Raw genomic sequence first — 24,851 nt, 5'->3', positions numbered from 1 at the left:
ATTCTCAAAAATTAAATTTTAAATTTTAATTTCAAGGATTTCATCTTTTTTTAAAAACAAAAATTGAGGTTCGATGATGACTCTCCATTTTTATTGGAGGGTTCTATATTCTACCGCCAAATCCACGGGTCTATCAAAGCTCGAATATTGGTTTGAATTATAGGGTAATTTTTAAACTTTGTTAAACTTGTTGATTTTAAGGTTTTACGTACTAGAGTAACATCAGTTTGTTGTTGCAATGATTTATAATCAAAGAAAACAATTATTTATCCAATAAAGTCTTAATGTTTTGATGTTGTGTATTTTACTTTGATGATTGAAATCTAGCTTTTGTATCCATACTTGAGCAAATATAATAATTTCACAAAATAACTTTCATCATAAACATGTAAAATTTATCCAATGCCAGTGAATTTAGTTCTTGGGGGAGGGGGATTTCCCCACTATTACAGTCGATTTTTTTACTATAGAAACTGAAATCACTGTGTAACACGCAAAACCGTGGGATTTGGGGATTTGGGGACCGTGGATCTGGTGGTTGCGCAATAGGGTATGTTTTTTTTTCAAGATGCAGGAGATCAAATGCATCAAATACAAATAAATGGATTAAAAACATATCTTAGATCTATTGAAAATAAGCCTATACATTCTTATTTGCCCTGGGATCATTCAGGCTTAGGGTTAAACTGTGAGTGGCTCATGTGTGAGAACCACCTCCAAAATACTCCTAGTAAAGCTAGTATTCTACCCCCTTCCCCGACGAATAAGGTTAAATGCTTGCAGGTTTCTGCAATTCACAGAAGTCTACATATTGTGACTGTCCTGAAGATCAATGAGCCAGTAACAACCAGCATTACATCAATATCCTAAAAAAAGTAAGCCTTTTAATTCATTTTGCCAACCAAATACAAGGGTATATAATATTTTTTCTCACCAACGTTAATCTTATTAAAACTATGAAATAGTCAAATTTAATTAACCTATAACACCCTGTTTTGAGATTTGCCGATCGCGGTCTTTTAAGAACCAATCCTCTTAGCCTCTGAGGGGAATTTTATCTCTTATGGTAATTTTAAAGCAGAAACAGACTGAGAGGCATGAAGATACGACAAGGGCCAAGACAAAACGAGGAATAGAATAGAATAGAATAGGTTTTATTTGCACAATCTTTCGTAGTCATAAAACTAAATGGCGCTTGTGCTTACAAAAAAGAAAAAAGGATTAAATCAAACGACAAAAAAAAAAATCAGAAGACAAATAGTTTAAAATCAACAATTGTTATACTTTGATACAAAGAAAGGGATGAATGAGTTGGAAAAACGATTTGTGCGTGAAGGAGGTGCTGCTAATCTGTCAAATTTCTTCAACCTAGTACTTCGATGTTTCACTAAAACTGGTGGTAGTATCGATCTGTATTTATCACTTCTGAGAAGATATTGGCCAAATTCAAGGATCAAACTGAGACGACGCTCTTGAAGAGAGGGAATTTGTAAAGTGGATAATGCTAACTTATATTCGGTAAAAGCATCGCACAATATTACTTTGACTGCTCTTTTTTGTATTGACTCAAGCTGGTCACTTAGGTAAATAGTGTTATTGACTTGTGGGCCCCATACGGGACATGCATACTCTAAAATTGGTCGAATGTAAGTAAGATAGGCTATCCTTAGTTGTGTCACTGAAAAACCAAATCGACGCATTAGTATAAGTGTCCGCATCGCACTATTTGCCTTTTTGATAATTGAATCGACATGGAGGCTGAAAGAGCAGTCGATGCTAAACTTGACACCAAGCACTACTGCCGAAGATTCACTAGGATAAGGAGGAGGAGGGCACACAAAGTCTCTCTTCAGGGGATTAAAGCGAAGGATTTTAGTCTTTCCTTCGTTGATTTGGAGGCTGTTCGCAGTACATTCATCTTTGAAGTTTTTGATTATTTCGTTACAGAATTGGGGGACAGCCTCAGACTTCTCAACAATGTACTTCAGTAGGACTGACAAGTCGTCTACATACTTAAATCTTTCTTCATAGCCGGAAAGGATGAAATTTATCACTGCCAAAAACAGTAGACTAGCGAGCTTAGTACCTTGTGGGGCTCCACATGTAAGCTCGACCCATTCGGAGTCGGTATCTCCTGGGAAAAGACTGTAAACGCACTGATAGCGGGCTTGTAAAAAATTGATCACTAAAAGGAGAATATGTTTTTGCGCACCCATGGTGCGTAGATTTGTGATAGCAACGGAATGGCGAATAAGATCAAAAGCCTTTCGGTAGTCTACGAGGAGAAGGTCGACTATAGCACTTCCTCGGTCGAGCCACTCGACAATGAGATGGTACATCCATACTAAATGAACAGTTGTGCTGCTGCCTCTTAAGCATCCATACTGATACGGGTCTAGATGTGCAGAGACCTGTGACATAAGTTTGCGGTAAATAAACGTTTCTGCAACTTTAGAAAGGTTCGGAGTTATTGATATAGGCCGGAGTTGATCACAAGATTTTGGACACCTTACTTTTGGAATAACGCGAGGATTTGGTCAAGGATTGGAGGTATTTGGTCGTGAAATCTTGAATAAACGTGAGACTATTCTCCATGAAAATATGTACTCACGTATGTCGCATGCTAAATTTAAGATTAGTTGAAAACCGGGGTGGGAGACCCTTCCAAATTATCCCCACTGCCCAGACCTTACCCAAAAAATTTCCATTTGTTTGGACCTTTTAAAGAGGCTGTTCACATAGAACATTTTGATCCAATGAAGAAATTTTAAAATCAGGCACAAAAGAGGATCCAAGAATCAAAAACCAAATAACAGACTTATTTCGCGAGATAAAATTGTCTTACAATTTAAAAAGAAGACGAAAAACAAGTCATTTCAAGAATGGTTGGATAGGAAAAATTAAATAGTTGGATTGAAAATATACATTGTGATCCTTATAATCTAAAATGTGGCTCATCACTATGTTCTTGGCTTCAGTTTATGAAGCCAAGAACAGCAATATACGTCTTGTTCGAATGTCTGAGAGCAGTAAAATATAAAACTGTAGATCCAGAAAACTAAAAGAGTCCAAGTTCTAAGTAGTTTTTGCTTTTTCTATCCTAGACATGTAATTTGACTCAAGATAAACATAACGAAATTTGACTGCGAAATTCCACAGTCTTATTTTACTCCATTTTTCTCCATCACATATGTACAATATTTTCAATTGTAAACAGGGCTCAATTGGCGAAATTACCACCATGTGACAAAATTAAAATGAAGCTGAAATCAAAGGAGGACAAACCAAATCCGTGCGTTCTGGGATTTGGGATAAGAAAATTATAAATAATTTTTTTTTCAATAATGTGCACATCAACCCTCGTAATTTTGTTCTTACCTGTAGGTCGATGGAAGGGACTTTAAAAAAGATACATGTTACGACCTTCAGCTGCTAATCTTTGTCTTGAAGTAAGTTTCTGGCACTTTAAGCCTGAACCTGGTTGGTCCGATTCTTAAATACAATTGGTCAAATTTCTCTACTTTTAAGCTTGATCCAAGACAAGGTTTAGTGTATAAATACTCTGAAATTTGCCTTTAAATAGGAGCAGTGTTAGAGATTGTTTCAAATTCAATAGTGCTACCTTTGATAATTATTGATAGATGCTGCTAGAACTAAGGACTATCTAGAATAGAATAATTTATTTTCTGCAGATTCAGGATAACAGGCAAAACATATGGCAGCTTAGTTTTCTGATATATCATTACTTTACTTTGACAGGCACGTATTGACTAGTAAGCAAATTTCTGATAAAATTATAGGTAAGAAAATCTTTGCTTCCTTGTAAATCACTATGAGCTGTTAGAATAGATTCAGAGCCTAAAGTGGCTTGGGCATACCCTATGCCCTGGGAAGGTAGGGTGGAATATTGGACTTCTAATCACCATTTTAACAGTTAAGCCATCATAAAGAATATATTAAGTAAAATACTAGTTTAGCTACTTTTTGCTATCTTGGGAAGGGTTAGTTTAGGAAAATAAAACTTTCAGAGCTAGGTCTACAGACAAATGTATGCCCAGGGAAGGTATTTTTATTTAACTACTCTCACTCTATCTCCCTCCAGAGAGCCCTGAGCTTTTATGGCCTTAAAAATTTTTGTGTTAATAAAAAAGAAACCTTGAAAAATAGATCTTCTGCTTAAATCAAACACAGCAAAATTGTTTTCAGCTTCACAACTTTGCTTAATCCCAATTTATGAGATTCTAAAGATCCACCAATACATTTCCTAATTTTGAAAAACCTATTGATATGGTCTAAAATTCTAGCCTACTCAAATAACAGGAATTGCATTTTCAGTGGCAAAACCAGAGGAGAAGGAACTATTACTGAAATTTAAGGTAAAACAATGTTTAATCAAAATTTGAATAGATATAGATCTCCTGTAGGTATTTTTCTAAGACTTAAAATCAGAAAAGGTTTAACATGGAAGCTTGGCAATAGGCTACCTTCCCAGAGTATGTTTTTGGTCCTTGATTCATAATTAAAAGTTTCATTTGGTAAAATTCTAGTTAATTCACTTTTTGCTATCTCAGAAAGGGTTTAGGTTAGGAAAATGAAACTTTCAGGGATGGGTCTACAGTCTAAAGTATGTCCTGGGAAGGTATTTTAAAGTACCCACCTCCACTCTTTCTCCCTCTAGAGATCACAGAAATTTGCCTACATGACAGGTCTATAGGCTACCTAATGAAATTTTGACAAAACAACATTTTACCTTAATTTTCAGTTACCAGTCACTTTTTTCTGCCTTTAGTTCTGAAAAATGTCATTCCTATTATTTGAGTAGAACTTTGAGCCATATCAATGTTTTTTTTTTCAAAATTTAGGAAATGTATTTGCATATTAATGGGATTGAAAACGGATGAAAATGGATATTTACTAATATTATATTTGATAATTATATTACTTTGGCAGTAGAGTATCTAAAGCTTTATCTTTTATTCAATTATTGTCATTTCTTTATTTAAGAGGTTTAGCACCTTTGAGATATTGTGAAGTTACTAGACTTATGTCTAAGCTAGATCCACCAGATCCCTATCTAGAGGGGAGCCATGCTAAGCCTAAGAGCAATATTGCCATATCTCCTCCTCAAATCACTAAGCCTGCAAATAATGATAACGATAAAACTGAAAAGGCCAGGACTAGACAGCCATCAAGACCATCTACATCTAGTGATGGCACAATGATTTCTGTGGGTTCACCTCAGTGGTGTGAACCAAACTGTCAAGTACCAGATGATGAGAACCATCTGGCATGGGATGACTTCCAAGTAGTTCAAAAACTCAAGAAAAAGAATAATAAAAAGAGAAAGGTTGACGCCCCCAATCTTTTGATACCAACCGGTGAGTCAACAGCCCCAACCCCTAGTTATGAATTATCCATTCCAATGTTTGCTGTTGTAATCTCACCCGTCCAGAAAAATACCAGTCTCAAACCCCTGAAATTTGAACCAAAAAAACATATTGACTTTTTGAGGATGAACATTTTCAAGAAGTTAAGAAAGGAATTTGATATATTCATTAACAGAAATGGAGAAGCTGAAGTATTTGCCAATGATGCAGCCTGTCTGACCTCTCTGCTGGACTTGACACATATTGGTAATATGGAAGTAACTTGTAAGCCAAAAGAACAACTGATTCAAAAAGAAACTAGACTGGTCATTTATAATATACCCAGTTTATATACAGACAATGACATCCAAGAGGGTCTTACTGATAGTTCCCTTTTATCTTACCCTCTGAAGTCAATAACAAGACTAAAAAAAAGAAATGAAAACAATGAGTTAGTAGCAAGTAACTCTGTTCTTTGTGCATTTGAAGGAGAATATTCACCAGAAAAGTTATTCTTGTTTGGTGGAAGAGTTGCCTTTAGATTCTATGATGAAAAACCTATACAATGCAAACACTGCTTGAAACTAGGGCACACACAAAAATTCTGTCCATTTGCCACTGCTGTTGTTTGTAAAAACTGTACATCAAGGGGTCACTCTGAAAGCAACTGCCATTACCCAACAAAATGTATTAACTGTGGAGGTTCACATCTTTCTGATGACAGAAATGTTTGTGCTAAATACAAACAAAGAAGTCAGATTGTAAAAATAGCACAGGAGAAAAGAATACCAGTACCCATAATTGCTAATGCTATGAGGAAAGAACCTAGTCAGCCTCATATAAACTTTGTCAATACACCTTCCAGGAGACCAACTCCAGTCCAAGAGCTGAGAAGACAACCACAGCAGGCGTGGAAAAAAATTCCTGCAACCAACTTCTATGAGACCTACTCCCTATCAACTAGTGAGCAACCCATAAGTATAACTAGCCCTTCTTTCCCCAGACTTGACCACAAAGTAGGAAGAATTCCTGCAGGTGTATCCCCCTCTCAACCCAAAAGACCTACATTCTTATCTATTAGGGGTAATGGACCTCAAAGAAGCAACATCAAGCCTCCAACACCCACAATCTTAGTTGGTAATCAACTAAGAAACTTGACAAAATTTATTATTACCCAGGAGCTTATTCGATCATCAAATTATGACACACAAATGAAAAATGAACTATGTGAGAAAACACTAGAAAAGCACTTTCCAGAGTCATTGCTGAAAGAAGTTACAGATGAATTTAAGGAACTAATTGCTATTGTTGCAGCCAAAAATATTCAAGTTCCCCAATGATTAGAAAACAACCCCCCCAACTAATTAACAATGTTAGTGATATAGATAAACTGATAGTGCTACAGTGGAACGCTTTTTCACTTAATAATATAAAAATGATGGAACTTTGCTCGTATATTAATAAAGAAAAAGTGGATGTAATTTGTCTCCAAGAAACACATTTAAATAATCTAAAAAAAGTGTCCATACCCGGATACAAATGCTATCGAAAAGATAGAGATTCTGGCAGAAAAGGAGGTGGAGTGCTCATTTTTATAGCTGATAAAATAGTTCACTATCCATTACCATTAAAGCAACATGACCATGAAATAGATGTGGTAGGAGTATCAATCACTTTAAGCTCAGGAGACACTTTAACAATTAAATCTATGTATAACCCAAAGGGGGATACTGATATAATATTTTATCAACAGAAGCAGAGGGTCACAACTCCTTTATTTTTGGTGACCTAAACGCTCATAGCAATCATTGGGAAGATATTGAACAATCAAACCGAGCTGGGAAAAATGTTGAAAGATTACTGTTAGAAAATAACCATATAGCAGTTCTAACACCATATAATTTGCCAACTTATTACAATATAAAAAATAAAAAATTTTCAACCATTGATATTCAACTAGGTCCTGCTGCTGCTGTTGACCAGGTTTCAATAAGTAGAGTAACAGATCTACAAAGTGACCACTGCGCTATTAAGACTACAATCTCTAATATGTCTCACCAAACCAAACCTGGAAAAAGGAAGTTTATCAACAAGAAAGGTAATTGGCCAATGTTCAAGCAAATCCTGCAAGAAGCCAATTATAATTTACTTGAAGATTTTTCCCAAATTGATGATAAAGTAAAAATGCTTAACAAAATTATGATGGAAGCTGCTTACAAAGCAATTCCCAAGACAAGCCCCAACATTTGGACTCCAACTGGCAATAAGAGAATTAAAAATTGGTGGAATGAACTATGCTCTACTGCAGTGGAAGCTAAGAATGTAGCAAAAAAGGCATTTCAAAGACATCCATCAATGAGCACTGCAATTGAATATAAACGTAGCTCAGCAAAAGTAAAAAAAACATGTTTACAGGCCAAAAGAGAGGCATGGGAAAAATTTATGACTAACATAGATCATCAAACTGCAGTATCTAAGATTCACCAATACGTAAGCAAGATGAACGGCAAGAGAATGACACTTGATGATCGCAAATATGAAATAAAACACCAGGGTCAACTAATAACTTCTGATTTCCTAAAAGCTGATATTTTTGCAAACACATTCATGAAGAAACCTCTAGACACTGTTTTGCCAAATCCACCTGTATGTGTCCTCCCTTCTGTAGCACAACACAAGAAGTCGTTAATGTTACCCTTTTCTTTATCTGAGTTACAGACAGCTATTGAAAGATGCAACTTAAATTCAGCCCCAGGATATGATGAGATACACATCAAATGGTTGATTGAAACACCTGACATTTTTCGAGCTAAGCTCCTGGAAGTATGTAACAACGCATGGAGAGAAGGGAAATTTCCTACCCCCTGGAAAATTGCACTTATTTACCCAATCCTCAAACCTGGAAAACCACCAGAAGATCCTATATCTTACAGACCAATATCAGTTCTCCCCACAATGGGCAAAATATTTGAGCGAATGATTTTAAGGAGATTAGAATGGTTTGCAGAGGTAAATCAAATAATACCCCAATCTCAGACAGGTTTTAGAAAGAGTCATAGTGCAATGGACAACATAACTAGAATAGAAACAGATATGACAGATGCTTTACAGGAGGGCGAAGTTGGTATTGCTGTATTGTTTGATTGGACAGATGCATATGGGAATGTAAAACGTAAAAAGTTACAAGAAATTATGCATAATAAAAATTTTCCACCTCTGGCGATCTCAATTATAATGAATTTATTATGTGATCGTTCCTTTCAAGTACAGATTAATGAAATACTATCTGTAAGAAAACAAGTTGAAGATGGTCTCCCACAAGGAACTGTCATAAGCCCTCTTTTATTTACACTATATATTTCTGAACTAAAACTTAGAAGCCAGTCAAAACATGGAGAATTTGCTGAGGATCTCCTTGTGTGGAACAGACATAAGAACATAACTTTACTCCAAAACATCATTCAGGAAGATATATATGATGTGTGCCTGTTTTCTAAAGCTTTTGGACTGCCCATTTCTATACCAAAAACAAAAGCAATTGTGTTCCATAAACGACAAGTAACCCTTCCGAAACCCTTAAGGATAGAGGAGAGTGAGATAGTCTATGAGCCGTCAGTTCGGCTACTGGGCATGATTCTTGATTCTCGTTTAAAATGGCAACCATATTTAATGATGTTAAGAATGACAATTTTAAAACGGCTAACCATCCTCAAACGACTTGCAGGATCTAAATGGGGATCTTCACCCAAGTTAATTATTGACTTTTAAAAAATGTATATTCGGTCTAAATTGGAATATGGCATACAATTTCTTACAAATATTCCGGTTACTTTGTTCAATACCCTTGAGACACTCCAAAATTCAGCCATCAGAATTGCTTTGGGGCTCCACAAACATACTGCAGTGGTTAAGCTCAAAGAACTTTCTGGACTAACTGCTCTGAAAGACAGGGCTACTATGCAGAGAAACTGCTACTTCACAAAAATACAAACATATGGCAAAATCCATGCAGTTTTTCCCTCCACTTTTGGAAATCCTGCTAAGCCCCAACACCTACTATCTTCTTTTAGCCAGTATCTAAAAGATTACCCAAATTGGAAAAATGAACAGGCGGATAGTTACCCTTTTCCAAATTCTCCATCATGGGAAATGGTGGCTCCTGAATGTCATCTTCAGTTAGTTTCTAAAGACAAGTCACATTATTCAGATCAGTATGTCTGTCAACTTTTTGCTAATAAGATATCCTCACACTTTCCTGAACATATTCTAGCTTTCACGGATGGTTCAGTAAAAGGATCAAGAGCAGGAGCAGGGGTGTGTATTCCTCATGTTTCCTTGAATATATCAGCAACTCTTCCATCACACACTTCAATTCTGTCAGCAGAGTTATTTGCTATACATAAAGCACTTGAAACTATGGCCAGACTAAACCTTTCGTCAAAGAATGTGTTAATCCTTACAGATTCAAATTCTGCAATTCAATTAATAAGAAAAATAAATTATGAGGCTGCAGATTCAGATTTAAAATTAATAAGAGATGATCTACAAAGATTAAATAAATATGGTATTTTTGTTTGCTTCCAGCATATTCCTAGTCATAAAGGACTGATTCATAACGTGACTGCTGATAGGCTAGCAAATGAAGCTGCAAATATTGACCCCCAACCAGAATCAAAATTGGGGAACCTACGAGATATTATGAAACGCCATTGTCAAATAAAATGTCTACCATTTCGAAATTCCCCATTTCGTTCTAGAGAAGACACAGTGTGGTACTATAGACTGAAATCAGGATATCTTTTTCTGAATTCTGTCCGATTTCAATGGAATTTGTATCATTCTCCACTATGCAGGTGGTGTTTAACAACAGAGGAAACTCCCCAACACATATTTTTTGATTGCCAAATACTTGCACCCGAAACTAATAAGATTAAGATAATTTGTAAAAAATTAAAGATTGAAGAAATGTTTGACTCCATCATTAGTTTTCAACTACCTCCTAATACTGAAAGGCCGATCTATAGGGTGATGATCCAAATTATGAAAAAGACAATGGAAAACGAGCTAATTTAGTAATGAAGATCTACTGTGCAGAAGAGAGCAAGAGTGAGTAGGAAGAGCCGTATTGGTACCGGCCGGCCTCTTGGCCTTAAACTGCTGGGGACAGGTAGCTCAAGTACTCGCACTTCCCACAAACCAAACAGAAGAGAAGAGAGGACGAAAAAGAAGGATTGCTAGTGCCATCTTGAAGTCAAAGGGGTGAAAGGACTGTATGCAGTCTGTATACCCTCATACAATTTATGGAATGGAATATTTTTAGAACCTTATAAAATGGAATTGAGCAAAGTTATGAAGCTGAAAACAATTTTGTTGTGCTTCAATTAAGCAGAAGATCTATTTTGAAAGGTTTCACTTTTATAACACACATATTTTTAAAGGTCATCAAAGGTCAGGGCCCTCTAGAGGGAGAAGCAGAGGAGGTAGTTGCTTCAAAATACCTTCCCAGGACATACTCTAGTCTATAGATTTATCCCTGAAAGTTTTATTTTTCTAACCTAAACCCTTTCTGAGATAGCAAGAAGTCAATTAACTAGAATTTTACCATTTCATTTTCCTAACCTAACCTCTTTCCAAGATAGCAAAAAGTAGCTAAATTAGAATTTTACCCTATATTGTATGGTAACACTACAGAGTTATGGCTCCTAAAACAAACATAATAAAACAGAAAAAGTAATATGTTGCCATTATGTTTTCTCTTTTATGCTAATTATGATGTTTATAGGATAAGTATTTAGTCATTGGCCTATTCTGAAGGAAAATTGTTAGTAAAATAATCTTTCTACCATTAGATTCCTTTTTTATATTTCCAAGTACCATTATTGCTTTTCTGATAATGCACCCCCCCCCCTCTGATAGCCCTAATAATATAGGCTTTTAAAATAAGAGCTGGCCAAAAACCCATCTTGACTTTCTGAAAGGCTAAAGAACAGAAGTTGTTCCTGAAAAGAAGTTTTTTACTGTAGCCTAAGCCTATTTCTCTGCAGTGTTGATTCTTGTGATGATGCCATTCTTCTTTGTTACAAGGGATAATATTAGGGATCCCTGCTCTGGATCCTTGATTTTCTTTATCTGGTATCTCACTGTCTCAGTTATTTGATGACTTTGGTAACCATATTCTTTCTTCCTCTACACTTGTTTTGAGTAGAGTTTCTCAGAGAAGTGTTTTGGCTCCTACATTATTTAATATCTTCATCAGCAATGCTCCTTCTATTATCAACAATGAATCAACTCTATGCTGATGACCTGAAGCTTCTTGGACAAGCCTTGTCCTATGAAGATCAGTCCCTTCTACAAAATAATTTTGGACTACTTGGTCAATAGGCTGAAACTTGGCTTCTTGAATTCAATGTTGCCAAGTACTATATCATTTACTTTCACAAAATGAATCCTTGTTGCTCTTATTTTTTCTTAGGGTACCCACTCTCCTCAGTAAATAATGAGCAAGATCTTAGTGCAGCTATTGATAATGAACTAAAATTCAGCACTGATGCTAAAAGGTCTGGTGCTGGTGCTAGTTCAACTATGGGACTGATTAAGCATACTCTTTTCACTTGTTCCCCTAAAGTCATCAGTCTTCTATGTAAGGGACTTGGGCATCCCAAGCTTGGAGTTGGAATGTCTCTAGCCTCCCCTTATTTTGAAAAAGACATAAAAGTTCTTGATGATGTGCAGAGACATTCTACTGATCTGATATCTGGCATATAAGCTTTTTTTATCCTACTAGACTATCAAATCTGAATCTCCCTACACATGTTTACAGAAGAGGATGCCAGTCTAGCCTATAAGTTAATGAGAGTAGTACTCTTCTAGCACTGTTCCCTACTGTTGTTCCTAATTCAAGAACTAGAAGTCATCACCTGGAAATTATCAAGCAGTCTACTATATCCATAGTCTGCACTCAGTTCTTTTCCTCACAAATTTTCAACAGTTGGAACAAACTATCTAAAGAAACACTTACTGCTAAATCCATTGCTGTTTTCAAATGATGGCTGGATGCTCAGTGGTTTTCCAGAGAGTTTAAACTCAACTGGGATGCTTCTGATCATCCAACTACACCTGGTCACTAAAGAACTCTGCAAACAACTAAATCATCATATTGGAGTTCTACAAGGAGAAATCCTTAGATTGCTCTGTAGAAGTTAATTTCCATCTTTTATTATAACCCAAGCACCTATAGTATAAAACACAATAAGCAAAGCAAGGCACATAGGATAGTATTAACCCTTACAAGGGGAAAGCACATGCAGGCTAAGTGGGTAATGCTACATCTTTCTTCTTCTTGATTAAGCTGTCTATATGAGGGGGGAGTGATAAAGTTGGGTTTAAATTACTCACAAATTCCTCTCTCTGATGGGTTTCACTGTTCTTCTATAGCATGTTTGATAAGATATCATGATAAGAGTTTCAGACCATGGTTTTGGGCTAGTTTGGAGAGTGCTGGTTGTGTGAATTGGGTTTATTACTGCATTATCGCATGGGGACATTTGATTGGAGTTCATGGTTCACATGGATGAGAGGAGTGATGTGTTGGTGCTATGGCAGGAGGTAAAGCACTTGGTTTGGAGACAGTGGTGATCTTATCCTAGGCAATTTGTATCTGCTTTTCTACAGTCACTTTTTTCAACAATTCATTGGGACCTGGATTACTACTCCTTGGGTACTGAACTGCTGATATCACTTCAGGTAGTGAGGTATAGGGCTGGGATGTATGAATCCAGTTTCTTCTTAGTAAGGACTTGGTTGCTGTTCTTACAAGGTATGACCTTAGATTTTTGCTGCATAACACAACTTCTGCTTTGGTCCATTCCCCACATGCCTTTTCTTGTGTGGAAACCTTATCCCCTGCATGAAGTTTTGGCAGTTCTTTAGTCACAGAAGGTTTTTTTTAGCCCACCTGGCGTTTTATTTGGTTTTCTGTGATTACCTTTTGAGGAACAGTTTTTTTCTCAGATGTTGGTATGTGCAAGGCATAACTGATTGAAGTTGATGGCTTATTACCAGATGAGTAGAGGAAGAAAACCCATCTACCAGGGTATTCTAGTAGTCTAGAATACCAATGTAAGGATTGCTTTCACTATCACAAAAGAATTCTCTTGCATGTTTTGACTGCTTTCTCTATGAGCCTGTTTGATCTTGGGTACATGGGACTTGAGGTTTTGTGCTCTATTCCTTATGGTTTTGTGAAAACTTCTATTTCATGTGATGATAGCTTGGGTCCATTGTCTGATGTCATCAACTGTAGTATACCATGATGGGCAAAGTGGGTCTTTAGCTTCTGAATGACCTTCCCTGAAGTTATGCATGGTAGCTTATCTATTTCAAATTAGCAGCTGTAATAGTCAGCAGTGATCAGGCATTGTTGCTTGTTCCACTCAAGCAAGTCAATTGCTATATGCTGCCATGATAAAATGGGAATGCTGGCATTTGTCAGGGGTTCTTTTGTGTTGTTTAGAACAAACTTTGTGCAGGTTTCACATTTTGAATTGTTACAGGGGGGGGGGGGTTGGTTGAATAAAATTTGTGGGAAGTTGGTGTGTGTTTTACTTAAGGGTGGATTGTTGCTATGAGGTACTTGGGATTTTTCTAGGTCTTGGAAGCTTAATGTTGATATCAGATGTGGGAGCTAAATTGCTAACAGAATAAGAAGGCTCTGTAGACAATCCCCAGTAACCTGGGAGACAGAATTATCTCAGTGATGTTTGAGTCTCCTAAACAGTATAGATTCCCTTGGGACCATGCCTGAAGACTAGAGGAACTGTACCTGATGCCCTAGTACATAGACGAAATGATTAAAGACAATAATTTTAATTTCGTACTTACATACAACTTTGGATAAGGCAACTTCAATAATCTATAGCATGAAAGGGTGCACATGAACACTAGAACTCAATTATTGAATTGATTGCCCTAGCTGCTTGCGTTGCGCTAATATAAGTCTAAGACTGGATTTCTAAAACAAGAACTCAGCATAAGTCTATGTATGATTGGCTCACATGTTTCTCTAGAAAGATTGTTTGCAAAATTGTCCCAGTAATTATATTTAGCATTAATTATTGTTCTTCTGTTTTGAGTAGGTGCTTCTTTTTGAGTAGGCCTAACTGTTCTTCTTCTTCATTAGAAAGCACTTTGACTCCATCATTTAGTGTCCTTCTGGCTTCAAAGTTGGTTCATTCTCCTCCATGACATTGAATTTATGCTCTTCCAAGGGGTAATGAAAACTATTTGGGCTTTTTCATAAGGGCCAAAGAAGGGAAATGTAGGGCCCTGCTACCTTTCTTACACAATTTAAGAGTAAATAATTGGCAGGTACCTCTATGGCTCTTCAAACAGGAACCTTGTCTTCTTGTGCTTGTCAACCTTCTTACCATTTTCAGTACATATTTTATAGAATATTGAGACTTTGAAAGAATTCAGTAATCATCTTGAAGATCCATCTCTCTTGCTGGGCTGGGAAGTCTGCTTCTAGCAACAGCTTAATATCTTCCTGAAATCCCAACTTCTTGGTGTGTTTCTTTTTTTTTTTATTTTGCTTGGAAGAGATTGTTCCTAACCTGGGACATTCAAACAGGAGAGGCTGAATAGTTTTGATTGTTGATGTGGATTGGCAACAGAAAGGGCTTGGGTGTTTTTTCTGCAAGTGTTCTTCCTTCCTGAGAATCATTGCTTGGCTCTTAATCCTCAGAAACGCCAAGTTATCCCTGTAGTCTTTAAATATGAGCTTCAACAGTCTAGAGTGAAGTATTTTGCTATTTCTATGTCTCTATGCATCCCTAAAAGTGATAGATACAGATTTTTGGCTCATTCAAGAAGACCTCTGGATTGCTTTGTTTGCCAGTTTGTCAACCTCCTCATTAAAACGTATTCCCTGGTGGCTGGGGACTGGTTGGAAAGCTAGTTCTACCCCCTCCTTGACATGGGCTATTATTAAATCTTGCAACTAATTGACATCTCTGTCAGAAACTTCAAAATGGATTTTCTTGATAATTTGTAGAGATGATTGGGAGTCTGAAAATACAACTGCCTTTTTCCTGGGAGGAGGGATTGCATAGACCACCTTCAGAGCCTTGTATATTGCAGCTATTTCAGCCATGAGGACAGATGAGCTGTCAGGGAGCAGTTTAAAAATGTGGAGGTTTAGCTAGGGAATGACTACAGCAGCAGTTGCCTTACCTGCTTGTACAGGGCCATCTGAATAAATTTTCAGGAACTCATGGAACTTTGTTACTCTAATTTTTTGGAATTCTGTTTGAGTTATTACTGGAGGGATATTTTGCTTCTTTTCCACAATTAGATGGGGGCATACATTTACAGGAATTACCCTTCATGCTGGAGGAAAGACCAATACCAAACAGGTTTTTGTATTCTCAACTTGATGAAATTTAGTTTTGAGTAACAATAGGTCCCTGGAATTGTAAATATAGATATCATTTAAAATGGTTTGAAATGCAGATAACAGTGGAAGAAAACATGATATTCTGATTAATTGAAATATGCTGCATATTATACAGTAATGGTTCATTGTATTAATTTTTTTGTCAGTTTTGTTTATTCTAAGGCTATATCTAGGATTGTCAGGGGGCTGGGGTAGGGGAGAGTGCTTTGTCAGAAATGCAAATTTGAAGTCAATTCTGTTACTTTTTCTGTCTTCTCCCTTACAATTCCAAATATGATAATTTTTTCATCTGTACAACCAAGTTGAAGTTTTTAAATAGATTCTAAAATGGCATTTAATTCCAACTATCTAGCAGTCTAGATATGTATAGATTGTTTTTCTATGTAATCTGCTCAGAAATGCAAGGGGCAGAGAGATTAGCATGAAAGCAACTTCTCAGGGTGTATTTCAGACACTGGACTTAATTCATGAAAGCTTTATTTATAAAACCCAGTTTCTTTCTAAGATAGCAGAAGGTTCCATTAACTAAAACAGAATAGGCCACATTTGAGAAAGATACATTTTAATCAGAATATTTTGTTCAGGACCTTGCTCTCTCCAAAAACTGGAGATTTGTCTCTACCCCAAGGGTTTTGAAAACTGCACCATGTACCTATAAATCTACCTGGATCTGTCCATTAATGGTTATGGTTGTGTAGGCTTGATCCTTCCTATTGTCCTGGTTGACTGCATAGAGATATAAGTCTGATTCTTCACTTGGATCAGAGCTAGATGGGATCAGAGCGCCTGTTTTATATGCACTATGCTGATCTTCAACAGCATTCACTCTTGCTTTTGCAAACCCTGGCAAAATGGTTGACTTTTTTGTATTTTGTGCAAAACTTCCCTTTTACAGGGCAAACATGATGCTTATTCAATTGCCCACCACAAAAATAGCGCTCTGGATTTTTGACTACTGGCTTCTTCCAGTTTCATGATACAGAATTATTTCTTGCTTTGTTTCTTGTGTCTCTTCAAGTGGTTTTAGTTGTGCTTGGGTTGTTTCATATGTTTGGCACGTTTTTATGGCCCTTTCAAGCATTAGTTGGTCACCTTCTGCTTACAATGTCTCACAGATTTTGTATTCTTTACATCTCATTCAATCTTGTCCCAAATCATTTCACTCTGCTCAGTGAGGCCACAGGATTTGGCAAAAGTGTTGAGTTTGGTAATGATTTTGTCCATATTTTCTGTTTTCAGTTGTTGTCTTTTCTGAAGCACTTAAGCTACTGTGAAAAAACTTGGTTGCGTTTTGATGCAGCATAATCTTTAAACTTTTTAATATATGCTGTTATTTAAATCCACTTCTGCTACTGGCACATCAAATGTTTTGAATGTTTCCAATCCTCTATCTCCAACCCAGATAAGGAGATAAGGACATTGCACTTCTTCAGTCTTTTCTGCTAAAGTTCCATGGAACATAAGTATAGCATGGTCACTCACTTTCCAAATTGTGTGCATCCCAATTGATTCAAGGCTGTTGGCCATCCATTTTATGTTTTTTACTTCTGACACCACGTAGAAGTTGATTTTAGTCTTTTATTATGATCCAAGCACCTATAATATAAAACACACAATAAGCAAAGCAAAGCACTTGCAGTAGTATTAACACTTGCAAGAGGAAAACAAATGTGGGCTTGGTGGGTAATACTACACACCACATTTAGTAAAGATATATTTTAATCAAAATATTTTGTCTAGGGATTCCAAGAACTGGATATTTGTCCCTACCCTAAGTGTTTTGAATTAGCCTATCTATCCCCAGTTCTTTCCTCTCCAAAGGGGCATTTACTTGATTTAAGACTTCAGTCGATTTGAAAAGGGCTGTGTTACAGAACTACAACTTTCAGAAATAAAAGTCTTTTTCCTCTTTCCAACCATTTATCTAGCCTTCTACACAAAATCTTAGAGAATAGCTTACTTAATGTGTTCCCTAATGTTATAAGCCTATAATTCTCATGTTCTTCTGGGTTTCCTTTTTTTTAAGAGGGATACCACTATTGACGTAACCCATTGTTCTGGCCATCGGGGAACCTCTATTAACTTTGAAAAAATAATTGATATCATTGGTATTGCCCAAACCCATGTTCACTTCCAAATTATTGCCGGTATTCCATCTATTCCAGGTAATGATCGACCTCTCATATTTTTTAAAGATTTCCATACCTCATCTAGGGTTACAGGCTGAAAAAGCTCTTGATATTATTCTGTAATAGGTCTATCTGACCACTGGATTTCTAAACTTACTATGTTCTTAAGATCTACATTTTCGTCTAATTCACCATTCCCTTGCCTCTCCATTTCCTCTAAATAATCTGGCCAACTTTCATCTGGTGGAATCCTCCTTTTTTTTATTTCTACACCCTAACGAAGTTTTCATCAACTTCCAAAATTCCCTACTATTGCTACCTCTAAATGCTTCTCTTATTTTTTACTTCTTTTATATTCAAATGATTTCTTTTTCCCCTTCATAGACCTTTTATACTATGTCTCTCCATCTTATATTCCTCATAGTACTTCTCAAACGCTTCCTTCTCTCTATGCTCTTTTACTAATATAATTAAACTATTCAGTATATTTCTCCTAGCTCAACACTTGCTGTCAAAAAAACTCTCCTCTGGCCTGTCGCTCCCACTTGTAACCCTCTACCCGACTGAATATACTTCTTGGCTGAATAGGTCTAAAGAACATTCAACTTCCCCCGTCTTCCGCCAATCTCAGGCTTCTCTCCAAACTGTCTTGCTCATTTTCTTCCACTATTTTTTTTTCCTGAAACGATTCCACCTTAGGAGAAACATAAAGCAGATTCTTCATATCTATAGACTCTTCTTTCCTATTTTCTACTGCCCTACTCTTACCCATAATCCTACTTCCTTTTTCTTTTTGTCTCCACCTTCCCCCCCCCCTAAATCTAATGCTATCTTGGCTCTAATTGGCATTTGGTCAAACCCCTGTGCCAGAATCTCAAAATCAACACATGAAGACCAAAGAGACAGATCCACCATAATAAAATCGATCACACTTGGAGACCTCCCACTATAACAAGTAAATTCTCCCTTACCCTTATCCATTCCTATTCTCCCATTCAAAATGACCAACTAATCATTATTTCAAAATTCCAAAAAATCCCTTCCCCAATTATTATTTTTGCGGAGATGATCCCTATTCGCTTTCTGTGGAAGAACCATATCAATATCATCACAATTTCTTCCCACTGGTACATCTGTGCAGTCATGAACAGACCAGGGCATCTCCCATGTCGATCCAACAAAAGAATTGAAATCTCATAGAAAGCAAAACAGTCAGCAGGATACAGTTTTGAACAGACACATTTTTCCCTTTCAAGATTTGTCCGAGTATCCTCTTCCAAAAATGAACTGGACTCTGTGGAATATATACAGTACAGAATATAATGTTTACTTTTGAAAAACAAACTCTAATTCACACTAGATTACATGACACACTTTTCAGGCTTGAAACTTTACTCAAAAAAAAAAATTTGATAATAGAAGAGCAACACCTCCATACATTGTTCCATTTCTTGATTTTTTCCTTTGGACATCAAAATTAAGTATTCTTCTATAAATATGGGACTTTCCAACCAAGTCTAACCCACTGCTATCAAGTCCCACTTGCAACAACTTAAGCTCAATAAACCATGGATTTTGTCTTCCGCAAACCCTTGAATGTTCCAATACACGATTTTCGCATGTTTTTTTTTTCACCATGGCCTGTTAATTCCTAGTTCCAGTTTGATTTTTCGCTGTTTTCTCTCTGATTAAATCCCAGGTTTCTATGGCGCAAAATCTTGCCTTTCATTACTAAATGAATTTATACAGTTGCAGAAAAAGTGTCTAGTGTTCCTTCCACTATGATATGTTGGGTCATTAGGGCTAATAACTTCCCCATTCGACCTTTTAGAAGCCTGACTGGAAGCAGCTGGCATAGAGTTTTTGCACACTGCAGCGTATGGGGTCAACTCATTTCTATAGTCAAAAATGCTATGTGCACTACTAAACAACATCTGCAAATTAGCGCTCTCCAGAGACACTTGGGAAGTACTTCTCTCTCTAGCTACTTTATTTGACATTCAACTTTCTAAATTACCTCCTTGCTGTCACCCATTACTTCTTTTTTTCCACAGTCTCATTGTTCTTTAATTCTTTAGTTCTGCCTGTTTAAAAATTATAACGATAACATTTATTTCTTGTAATCAATTTCAAACCACATAACTTCACGTCTGATTGACCATCGTTTTTCATTTTATTCCATCTAGATTTTTAGTTGGCTTCGTGCCAACATTTTTTGTTGTGTGTACTGCAGACTAACTAATACTTTGTCCTGACGCAGATATACGCTTAATTTCAATACGAAGTCTTTGGCAGATACAGTACCAAATTTTATTCAGACAGGGGGAATACCGCGGGTTGATTTTAGGTGAAACGCATCTCTAAAATCACTAGGGTGGTTTTTTGTGTTTGGGATAATGCTGTTAACAGCAGAAATCAAATCTAAAATGAATGACCTCTTCTAATTGGATCAAAGTTATGTAAAATGAGGATACACCACTTACCATCAGCTTCAAGCTTCTGTAACTTTGATTTTGTTAGCTCAAGTTCTTTGTGTAAGCTAGCCACTTCAGATTGAATTATAGCGCTGTGCTGTTTAAATTCATTCACTGATGTGTCCATTCACTGAGACAATATTCCCAGATCCGTGCTGATCGATGATACGTATTGAGCTATTGGGTCAATCTTTTTTATATGTAAGCTCATTTCGTTAATCTTTGCTAGCATATCTGACATAAGTCTGGGCTTTATTCTCTGCCATTATACCTTTATTACTACAAAATTATTTTAACAAAGAAAGGTACTTATCTTTCTATGGTAAGCCTCACGTACTTTCTTCCACTGTAATCTGACGTCCCACTCATCTTACTATATTATCCAATTTTTAACTAGCAAAGTTCATATTATATAAGCTGTCAAATATCAGTAAAAATGTTAACTCGTTCACTACTATCTGCCTAACATAGCTTATTCTATTATGATTGAATCATATAATGCACAAGATCAATATAACCAAAAACTGGTTTTTTATCATGTAATCCCCTCAGCACACAAGAGGTGTTCACTGAATAGATGCCTAGTTTGAACTCGGATTGAAATACAGATTAAATTTATATATATATATATTAAATATATATTATCTTTATTATATAAATCATAAATATTATAATTTACATAATAATATATATTTATTTAATTAAATGTATCTATATATATAAAAATAAGTTGTATGTGTGTTATGTCTGTCGAGTGACGTCATGTCATCATGTCGTCATGAAGTTAGTTGTCGTCATGTTTGTTATGACGATGACATCATTAAAGGTATTTAAGAAATTCGTTCAAAGACAAATTTTTAATTGTAAGAAGATCGTGGACGGAAAAATGTTTAATTGTAAAATGACTGTAGAATCTACAATGGCAACAGCCGAGGAAGCTGCTTAAAGAGTCTATGCCAAAAAACTTGCTGCTGATAGAGAAAGTAAGAAAAGAAAGCGTGCCGAGGAATCACAAGAACAGCAAGAAAACAGGCTTGCGGCTGATAGAGAAAGTAAGAACAGAAAGCATGCCGAGGAATCACACGAACAGCAAGAAAACAGGCTTGCGGCTAAAGAACGCAAAACCGCGCAGTAAGATGAAAATCCACCTGGACAGCGAGAGTCAAAACAAATTTCAGTTTTTTAGCTTTTTTAGTTTTTTTAGTATTTTCTTTTTAGTTTTTTTTTGTAGTTTTTATCTTTTTTAGTTTTTCTTCTTTTGTATTAATGCTAAAGCCAAGGTTCGAACCTGGAACCTCTCGGACCTAGAACCTGGAACATAATGCTTTACCAACTGAGCTACTGTATTTGTATCTGTATCGGATTAACGACGCTTCTTGACTACTAAGGTCCCTGCGTCGGCCCTGTAGTGCACTCCTGCAGCATGGTTCGATCTCTGGGTCCCGTATTACCACGCTAAGGTCAAACCCACTGCGCCAACACAGGTAGTTATATAACTGAGCTACTTCGGCTTGAATACATTCGTTTTTGAATTGGTATGTGATGAAATAATTCAGACGTCATATGCGGACAGTGACGTCACTCGACACACAGACACACAGACAACTTATTTTTATATATATAGATACTAGCTGTTGGGGTGGCGCTTCGCGCCACCCCAACACCTAGTTGGTGGGGCGCTTCGCGCCCCCCCAAGCCCCCCCGCGCGCGTAAGTCGTTACGCGCCATATTAGTTATGCGCCATTGTAGGTGTGTCCCTGTGTCCCACCTGTGAATATAGATAGATTTATATATGTGTTTCAAACTACGTAAAAATTGCGAATAAACAACATTCTTGGCTTTCCCATTGTCTGTGCATATACAAAGCCGTATGTACTAATAATGACGTCATATGCAAACGCTCTTTTTACAAACAAACAAACATGCATCCACACAACTCGTTTTTATATAGATAGATAGATACAATACAAATTAACTGCGTAAAACTTGCGAATATACAACATTCTTCGCTGTCCAATTGTCGCTGCATATAAATACATTGTCAGGTTTACCGACCCTCGAACATGCAACGTACAATTGTCCATGGGAAAAACAATCAGTATTAAGTCGCGTGCCATTGCAAAGCTTTGGTGGGTTGATATTTCTTAAAAGTATTATTGGTACGCCTATTTTTAGTTGTAGCACGTGTGGTGGAAACCCTGAAGGATCTATGGAATTTAAAAATTCAGATGGATAATTAACCGCTTCATTTGGTTCCAAAACTGTGTCGACTGACTTGTAAAGGACTGCCTGGTCTCGAATCTTGGTCAAAACAATATTGTTGATTTCGTGGACGTCTATATTTTTGGGTGCGAGAATCGCTCTTTCACTTAGCCATTTATTATTTTTATAATTTTTTAGAATATTCGGAAATACTTTTTCAATCAATTCATTTTTGGACGTCACTAAATTACAGAAATCAGCAGGTAGTTGTATACGTCCTGAAATTGAGTCTACTGTTTGACCAGAGTCATCGTTTTGCAATCAGACACGCATATTTGTAGTTAATTTTAATATTTTTACGTGTGCCCATAAATTAGAATGATTTAGGCAAGCATTCATTTCGTCTGCAGGAGTTAAACTACGTAAAAATTGAGAATATACAACATTCTTGGCTTTCCCATTGTCTCTGCATATACAAAGCCGTATGTACTAATAATGACATCATATGCAAACGCTCTTTTTACAAACAAACAAACATGCATACACACAACTCGTTTTTATATAGATAGATAGATAGATAGATACAATACAAATTAACTGCGTAAAACTTGCGAATATACAACATTCTTCGCTGTCCAATTGTCGCTGCATATAAATAGATTGTCAGGTTTACCGACCCTCGAACATGCAACGTACAATTGTCCATGGGAAAAACAATCAGTATTAAGGCCGTGATTAAGTGAACTTGAAAACATCGAGCTTCAGAATTGAAGTAAGGTTACCCTTCTGTCTTTTAATTCTCTAGAGATCGTCGATTGTCAAAACTTCAAATAGCACCAATTATCAAGTCTTGTCAAAGGTTTTGATTGACAGCTTCCTTTGGTGAGATGCTTCAGCCGAGAAATAATAATATATTTGACAGTGTCTTGCAAAGCTTGGTTACCGACCAAGGGAGATTAGAAAATGAGCAAAAGAGCACTATCATTCTCAAGTACAAAATGCCCATGTATATGCAACTGTGACGGCATGCATAGAATGCATTTTAAAATTTATTGTTTCTTCCACTTTATTTCCTAGGGATAGGCTATTTAAAATACCTCATTTCATTAATTCGAAACTAAACAGCGAACTTAGTTGAAAGCTTTCTTCGAGGATTCTTAGAAAACCAAAGTTTTCTTACAAATTAAATTAAAAAAAAAATAAAACTGAAAGTAAGGAGTGACATTAAAACTTAAGACGAACAGAAATTACTTCGTATATGAAAGGGACTGCTTCCTCATGAACGCCCCGCTCTTTACGCTGAAGTTTTTTACTGTTTTAAAAAATAGAGTTAAGAGGAAGAGTCAGACTTTAGCGTGAAGACCGGGCATTGATGAGGAGACAGCCGCTTTCATATATGAAGTAATTTCTGTTCGTTTTATGTTTTAATGTCACTCCTTACTTTCAGTTAAAAACACTTGTTTTTATTTAATTTAATTTCTTAACGTTTTTTAATCAATGCATGTTTTGATTTATGCTCTCCACAGATGAATAATTAAAACGAAATTTGGGTATTTATTTTTTTGGCTAAATGGGTTTCTCATAGTTTTGACCAAACGATTTTGAGAAAAAAATAGGAGCGAGGAAGGAGGTATAGTTGCTCTCCGATTATTTGGTTACCTGAAAAGGCAACTAGAACTTTTAATTTCTTACGAATTTTTTTATTAGTAAAATTATTAGTAAAAATAAACATACGTAGTAAAAATAAAGTAAAAAATAAGACATACGTAACTTACAAATTAGCTTACGTAAGGAACTTCTGTATTCTCACATTTTTATTACATATATGAGGGGGGCTCACCCCCTCAACAGTACCTCCCTCTTCACACTAGAGCTTAAATTTTGTCCCGATTTCTTAAGAATGACCCCTGAATTACAAAAGCCGTAGAATAAATAGTTGAAATTCTAAAAATACTTTAGCGTAGAGAGCGAGGTATTAGGAGGAGGTGAGCCCCTCATATGCGTAATAATTTCTGTTCCTTTTAAGTTTTAATGCTGCTCCTCACTTTCAGTTGAAAAAACTTTGTCATATTTATTTTTTCATTGTTTTTTTTTAATAATAGTAGGAAATCCTGCGCTCCCTTCATGGAAATTTTCTTCCTCCATGAAAAGTTTCCCCAGCATATCCCTCTCTTCTCAACCCTGCCCCAGACCAAATGAAAACGCCCCTGAAGACGTCTGTACACTT

The 24,851-nt window shown here is 36.4% G+C and overlaps 2 protein-coding genes across 5 annotated transcripts in view; both read left to right on the top strand.

Moving 5' to 3' along the window:
- Positions 1-3,646: 3,646 nt before the first annotated feature.
- LOC136043911 (CAAX prenyl protease 1 homolog) overlaps positions 3,647-24,851 on the top strand; it is a 73,154-nt gene continuing 51,949 nt past the window's right edge. Inside the window, exon 1 of one of the 4 annotated variants that reach the window (XM_065728952.1) lies at positions 3,647-3,800. The gene's annotated coding sequence lies outside the window, so the exon portion shown is untranslated. Of the gene's footprint in view, positions 3,801-3,874; positions 3,895-24,851 lie in introns of those variants that run through there. The other 3 variants (XM_065728953.1, XM_065728954.1, XM_065728955.1) reach the window with 3 other exon arrangements.
- On the top strand, positions 9,138-10,439 carry LOC136035371 (uncharacterized). Its single transcript, XM_065717137.1, has one exon. The coding sequence runs from the start codon at positions 9,138-9,140 to the stop codon at positions 10,437-10,439; it is 1,302 nt and encodes a 433-aa protein (XP_065573209.1).

This window comes from Artemia franciscana, chromosome 2 (assembly GCF_032884065.1).
Source record: "Artemia franciscana chromosome 2, ASM3288406v1, whole genome shotgun sequence".
Taxonomy (NCBI): Eukaryota; Metazoa; Arthropoda; class Branchiopoda; order Anostraca; family Artemiidae; genus Artemia; species Artemia franciscana.
This window is presented reverse-complemented; position numbering and strand designations above follow the sequence as displayed.

Bases quoted from the DNA above. Each gene is read 5' to 3' on its own strand.
- LOC136035371 (XM_065717137.1), top strand. From the start codon at position 9,138: ATGTATATTCGGTCTAAATTGGAATATGGCATACAATTTCTTACAAAT.